The 7,500-nt window shown below is 36.5% G+C and overlaps 1 protein-coding gene across 11 annotated transcripts in view; it reads left to right on the forward strand.

Moving 5' to 3' along the window:
* Window positions 1-7,500, forward strand: part of LOC137627696 (regulator of G-protein signaling 9) — a 415,360-nt gene that overhangs the window by 194,323 nt on the left and 213,537 nt on the right. For 9 of the 11 annotated variants that reach the window (XM_068358916.1, XM_068358923.1, XM_068358915.1 and 6 more), the window contains one exon: window positions 639-665. The exons of the other annotated variants lie outside the window; for them this stretch is intronic. In XM_068358916.1, coding sequence (XP_068215017.1) covers window positions 639-665 — 27 coding nt within the window. The remainder of the gene's footprint in view (window positions 1-638; window positions 666-7,500) is intronic. 11 annotated transcript variants of the gene reach the window in all.

Genomic DNA, 7,500 nt, shown 5'->3' on the forward strand with positions numbered 1-7,500 from the left:
CTTCCATACGCCGTCTTGTGTCTTGGATATTCAGGCCATTCCTTCCATTAGCACTTTCGTACCATAAGACTTTGGTCTTCTTATCCTCCATCCCTCTAACACTTGTGAACTGTACTGTCTTTTCGCAAATCTATAAACCTCTATTCTTTTCACATGGCCCGGCCATTTCAAAAGAATTTGACTCATCTCACGTACGCCAATCATTTTGGCCTTTTTTACTGGTCGCAACTTTCGTCATCCATTCAGTTATTCTTGTGCAGCCTGTTATGCACAAACAGCTTTTCTCCTAAGCTTTTCTTTTCATACATTTCAACCTTTGCAATCATAGATATGCCAAGTTTCTTCCCAATGTTTTGCTTCTAGGGTCCTGCTATGCTCTCCTCTTACCATTATCCAATATATTGAATGTCCATTCTTTGACCATCCACATCAACTATCATTGCTTCATCTTTTAGTTTGTATTTACGCCTATATCATTAACCTTGCTCTTATTTATTCTCAATCTTCTCAGATTACAATCTCAAATCAATTCTGTATCCTTCACAGACTACAGCTCTCTACACTCCATTCAATGCCCATTTCCTGTTAAAAAAAAATAAAAACTGACTCCTATATCCTCTTTGTTTTTTTATTTTCAGACTTCTGGCATCAGTCCATCAAAAGTGGTAATTATATCTTTAGACATAGAACATTCCCATGCCCAACCCTTCCTGCCCTCACACCAGTCACTATTTACAAATCCTAACTTTATTTCAATATCATCATAGGTTTTACATTCCTCTCAAAAACTTGTCATCTTTTATATATTTAACATTCTTCTCTTGGCTGCTCTATCGATTCTAGCGAACCCACGAATGTGTGATATTTTATTCAATAGGTTATACGGTTCTCTGTCACAAACGAGCAAAATCGCGAAGGGTGAGACCGCGAATAACGAGGGCGGACTGTACAAATACTTAATCCACACTGACTAACCCTCACTATTCATCTCTTACTGATAACCAGTCCGTTTGGCCTTTCTTCTTCTTCTTTGTCTGCATCTTTTCCCACTTTTATGTGGGTCGATGTTTCTGGCCAGCGTTCTCCATCTACCTCTGTCCCACACCTCATCACCAGTTAATCCCTTAGATCGAAGGTCATCCTTGATACAGTCCACTCACCTTCGCTTTAATTTCATTCTGATTATACTCACTGGCCATATTCGTTTTGGCTAATTTTTCATGGCGGGATGCCTTTCCTGCCGCCAACCCTCCCCATTTACCCGGGCTTGGGACCGGCACCAAGTTGAGGCTGGCTTGCCCCCCTCAGTCGCTGGGTTCCGTTTGTCCATTATCTTATGTTTATAATGAAAATCCTACCTTACACATTTCCCGTCATAGTTATTGATGTAATGTTCTTACGGTACATAGAATATCTAACATTACCTCTGTCCTTAAACAAAGGGACAGCTTTTCCTTCACTAATTTAGAGCCGTTTTTCACATCCAAACTTATTTTACGCTTGAAATCCGTTTGCCAAAGTATGAAACATTTTTAGTGTCGCTTGCACTTCATTTTCTTCAGCTTTCATATCTCCTATTTTTTTTTTCTAACTAAACAATTATAAATTACATTTCCATTCACGCAATTTCTGACTATTCATTTCCAGTAATGTATTCCTGGGATATTCAAACTTCAAATTTTGACTTCTATAGTAAAAAAGCAAAACACTTGAAAATCATTTTAGAAAAAGAGACATTACATTGTGATCAGTTTTTTTTTATGTGTTATTATTCTATGATTTGAAAAAACTAGAGGAAAGACTTGGAAAAAAGGGGATTTGACCTGTAGAGAAACTAGAGTGTGAACTACGATACTGCGACAGGTATTTTGGCTAAGTCTCATACGAGCTTATGGATGCAAAACCTTGGCTGGTTGCTATGGTTATTGACTTCATAGTCCAGTCAGCTATTGTTTGAATTTACATCCCCCATCCAAAGTATTTTGATTAGTTTACCATTTTTTAAACAGAAATTTTCTTCTCTCAATGGGTTAACCATTGCACTGTAGTGATTCAGTGGCTACTGTCCTCTTGGTGAGAGTAGAAGAGACCCTTTTGCTATGGTAAGCAGCTCTTCTAGGTGAAGGACACTCCAAAATCAAATCATTGTTCTCTAGTCTTGGGTAGTGCCATAGCCTCTGTACCATAATCTTCCGCTGTCTGTGATTAGAGTTCTCTTACTTGAGGGTACATTTGGGCACGCTATTCTATCTAGTTTCTCTTCCCCTTGTTTTGTTAAAGTTTTCATAGTTCTTATAAGAAATATTAATTTTAATGTTACTGTTCTTAAAATATTTTATTTTCCCTTGTTTCCTTTCCTCACTGGGCTATTTTCCCTGTTGTTGACCCTGGGCTTATAGCATCCTGGTTTTCCAACTAGGGTTGTAGCTTAGCATTTGATAATAATAACAATTCAAAATTCAAAGCAGAACATTTTCCATGTTTTGTTAAAACAAATCCTTTTAGTATCCTGGAAGTGTTGAGATAACCGTAGGACATTTGCAGGATTAAATCAAGTTTTCAGAAATTAAAAGGAGGGCTATGCAACGAACAATCCCTTCCGACAGACACCGCATGAATATAACAATAAAAAATCGGCAACAAAGACAAATTGAGAGATAAGTAAGACAAGTGTGAAGGCAAAGGCTGCCCCAGAACATTTTGATATAACGACCAAATTAATTACTTTCAAGATGGTGATGATGATGATGATGTTCACAATTCGGTAGATACGGAGAAAGCTCGTTATAATTTCTCTTCCTCGGAAGAGTAAATGGTTGCACAACACACATACACACACGCACAAAGGTCGTTGAAGCTGTTCTGTTCTTTAGCTCACTCCCAAGGGAGGTGAGCCCCTCTCTCTCTCTCTCTCTCTCTCTCTCTCTCTCTCTCTCTCTACCGTCTCATGAATCCCCCTCTACTCCTCTAGCCATCCTCTTTACTTCCAGTCCTCCTCCTCCTCCTCTTGGATCCCTATTCTCATATAATCCTTTACACCTCTCTCTCTCTCTCTCTCTCTCTCTCTCTCTCTCTCTCTCTATATTCTTGTACTCTCTCTCTCTCTCTCTCTCTCTCTCTCTTATATACCTCTATCCTCTTATATTCCTCTACTCTCTCTCTCTCTCTCTCTTATATATATATATATACCTCTATCCTCTTATATTCCTCTTCTCTCTCTCTCTCTCTCTCTCTCTCTCTCTCCAACGGGACACTAATACCAGTTCTTTCTCTTGGCATAAGAAAATCTCTCTCTCTCTCTCTCTCTCTCTCTCTCTCTCTCCAACGGGACACTAATACCAGTTGTTTCTCTTGGCATAAGAAAATCTCTCTCTCTCTCTCTCTCTCTCTCTCTCTCTCATGTTTTTACGTTAAATTTTCTGTTTCCAAATGCTATTGTGTATGATATTTTCGGTTCCCTATTCACGAAATAAATCAACAGGAATCAGAAAATGGTGGTAATCATTACACTAGTCGTTCCATAGAGGCTTTCCGCTATAGACATACAATGGGAAGCTGCCAATTTTGGGATAAGGATAGGATAGAATATAATAGGATAGGATAGGACACATCCCTCGTGAGAATAGGCAATTCTTGGTCCCCCCTTGACTTGTCAAGTGAGGGTGTGTTTCCGAATACCGGGATGATGATAGCAATTATCTTTAGAGATGAATTGATTTTTGAGAGAGAGAGAGAGAGGAGAGAGAGAGAGAGAGAGAGATATTCTCTTGTTCCAAGAGAAACAACTGGTATTGGTGTCCTGTTAAAGAGAGAGAGAGAGAGAGAGAGAGAGAGAGAGAGAGATTCTCTTGTTCCAAGAGAAACAACTGGTATTGGTGTCCTGTTAAAGAGAGAGAGAGAGAGAGAGAGAGAGAGAGAGTACAGGAATATAAGAGGATAGAGGTATAAAGGAATATAAGAGAGAGAGAGAGAGAGAGAGAGAGAGAGAGAGATTCTCTTGTTCCAAGAGAAACAACTGGTATTGGTGTCCTGTTAAAGAGAGAGAGAGAGAGAGAGAGAGAGAGAGAGAGAGAGATTCTCTTGTTCCAAGAGAAACAACTGGTATTGGTGTCCTGTTAAAGAGAGAGAGAGAGAGAGAGAGAGAGAGAGAGAGAGTACAGGAATATAAGAGGATAGAGGTATAAAGGAATATAAGAGAGAGAGAGAGAGAGAGAGAGAGAGAGAGAGTGTGTGTAGAGGAATATAAGAGGATAGAGGTATAAAGGAATATAAGAGAGAGAGAGAGAGAGAGTACAGGAATATAAGAGGATAGAGGTATAAAGGAATATAAGAGAGAGAGAGAGAGAGAGAGAGAGAGAGAGAGAGTACAGGAATATAAGAGGATAGAGGTATAAAGGAATATAAGAGAGAGAGAGAGAGAGAGAGAGAGAGAGAGAGATGGTGGGTCCTTGGTGTGCTTCGATAGTGGTATATAATTCCTTATTGACGTATTTTTCAATGTCGTAGACAAAAGGCGTGATGATTTTATTCAGCGTTTTGTGATATTTGTTCTAAAAGATATTTTGATGACATGGCCCAGCTGAGAGTCGTAGCAACAATTTTAGTGATCATTAAATGGTTGTGCTACGTTTTTTTACACTGTATCTCGTATAGATCATTTCAGTTTCACCATCACCTTGAAATATAAAATAGATTGGAAAATTATTCTATAATCTCTTCACAATGAATGGGAAAAATTGGTTGTTGAGAGTGAAATACAATAGAAAATAAAGCAAACTTTTTATAGATTTATTCTGTTATCCGCAGTAAAACAAGTAAACATGAAAATTTAGCTTATTGTAGAGTAAGTGAGCGAACTGATGGTAACAAATCTCGTATTAATAGTGTTGTTATTACTTACTAGTTCACAACCCTAGTTGGAAAAGCAGGATGCTATAAGCACAGGAGCTTCAACAGGGAAACAGCCCGGTGAGGAAAGGTAACAAGGTAAAATTAGTTATTTTAAGAACAGTATCAACATTAAAATAAATGTTTTATATATACACTATAAAAACTTTAACTAAACAAGAGGAAGAGAAATTAGATAGAATAGTGTGCCCAAGTAGCGGATCTGGTGCTTCGTAGTGAAGGGGTTGAAATAACATATTTTGAGAACAGTAGCAATACTGAAATAGATCTTTCTTAAATAAACTATAAAGAGAGATTTATCTGAGCCTGCATAGCATATAGACATTCGCTGTAACTTGGGACTTCTGAAGTTCCACCGATTCAACTACCTGATTAGGAAGATCATTCCACAACTTGGTCACAGCTGGAATAAAACTTTTAAAATACTGTGTAGTATTGGGCCTCATGATGGAGAAGGCCTGGCTATTAGAATTAACTGCCTGCCTAGTATTACAAACAGGATGGTACTCTCCGGGAAGAATGAATGCAAATGATGATCAAAATTATGTAAAATCTTATGCAACATGCATAACGACCTAACTGAACGACGGTGCCAGAGATTGATATCTAGGTCAGGAATAAGAAATTTAATAGACCGTAAGTTCCTCTCCGAGAAATTAAGATGATAATCAGCAGCTGAAGACCAGACAGAACAGTACTCGAAATAAGGTAGAATGAAAGAATTAAAACACTTCTTCAGAATAGATTGATCATTGAAAATCTTAAAACACTTTCCAACAGAGCCTTTTCTTTTTCTTAAGAAGAAGAAGAAGGAGAAGAGACAGACCGAATGTGTTTCTCAAAATTAAATTTTCTATCAAGAATCACACCTAAAATATTAAGTCAAATAGATTTAAAAAGGAAAAAAAAAAAGTAATCAGTGCTGAGATCCGGATGTTGAGGAGCCACCGTCCTTGGCCTACTTACAATGATACTTTGAGTTTTATTAGGGTTCAACTTTATGCCCCATAATTTGTATCATGCACTAACTTTAGTTAGATCTCTATTATGGGATTCAACAACCTCAGATTTACATTCAGGAGATGGAATTGATACAAAGAGTACCATCATCTGCATATGCAACGAGCATGTTTTCTAGGGCAAACCACATATCATATGTATATAGTATGAAACGTAATGGGCCAAGAACACTACCCTGAGGAACACTAGATATCACATTCCTATACTCACTATGATACCCATAAACAACAACTTTTTGGAATCTATAGCTTAAAAAAATTCAATAATGATGCTAATAAAAGACCCACCCACTCCCAACGGGTTGAGCTTGAAAACGAGGGCCTCAGGATTAACACGGTCAAAGGCTGCACTGAAATCAAGGCCAATCATATGTATATGAAACTTTTTTGTGACCAATCTCTCTCTCTCTCTCTCTCTCTCTCTCTCTCTCTCTGTATGTATGATTATCAAGAACCCAATGACAGGAACAGATCCCCAATTGTTATTGGTGCCAATGAAGTTTCCATGATCTCTCTCTCTCTCTCTCTCTCTCTCTCTCTCTCTATTTTCCAAGACCCTATCAAGGGAGACAAGGGGAGAGCGTGAGAGATGATCTATGAGTAGTAAGCTTACAAAATTACAAAATTATATATAGCATATAATGTCACAATATTAAATATAAAATTGTTCTCTATTTAGACAGAGTAAGGATATAAAATGTGGGAAAAATTACAACATATAGAAAATATTAATTGATTTGATATCACTAATGTACTTTATGCAAAACGAATTTAAAGAAGTAGCACGAAATTCTTAAAATGTTTTCCAGTCCAGACATTTTTTATTCTATTCTTTCTTGGTCTGATATTTTATGACTTGTCTATATTTTAAAGATTCTTATTGATTGATTGATTGATTAAGAATTCTTTGGCATCTTTCTCTGAATAAGAGTTTTTTAAACCATGTCTTCTTTAATCGCATAAGCACAAATATATGTTAAATGTTGTGAATCAATTGTTGATGGAGAATTATAGGGGAAAATCAAAACGGTTTGGAAAGGATTGACAAAGTTCTGAAATTTTGTGTGTGTGTATATATATATATATATATATATGTTGGAGTTCTCCAGTGGTGGACTAATCTGCATTATTATTATTATTATTATTATTATTATTATGACTTGCTAAGCTACAACCCTAGTTGGAAAAGCAGGATGCTATAACCCCAAGGGCTCCAACAGAGAAAATATCCCAGTGAGGAAAGGAAACGAGGAAAAATAAAATATTTCAAGAACAGTAACAACATTATTAGAAATATTTATTTTCATGTTACTGTTCTTAAAATATTTCATTTAAATTGTTAATTACTTTTCGTGTAGTTTCCTTATTTCCTTTCCTCACTGGGCTATTCTTCCCAGGTGGAGCCCTCGGGCTTATAGCATTCTGATTTTCCAACTTGGGTTGTAGCTTAGCAAGTAATAATAATAATAATAATAATATTAATAATAATAATAATTATTATTATTATTATTATTATAATAATAATAATAATAATAATAATAATAATAATAATAATAATAATAATAGTAATAAT

The sequence above is a fragment of the Palaemon carinicauda genome, chromosome 35 (assembly GCF_036898095.1).
Source record: "Palaemon carinicauda isolate YSFRI2023 chromosome 35, ASM3689809v2, whole genome shotgun sequence".
NCBI classification, from domain to species: Eukaryota; Metazoa; Arthropoda; class Malacostraca; order Decapoda; family Palaemonidae; genus Palaemon; species Palaemon carinicauda.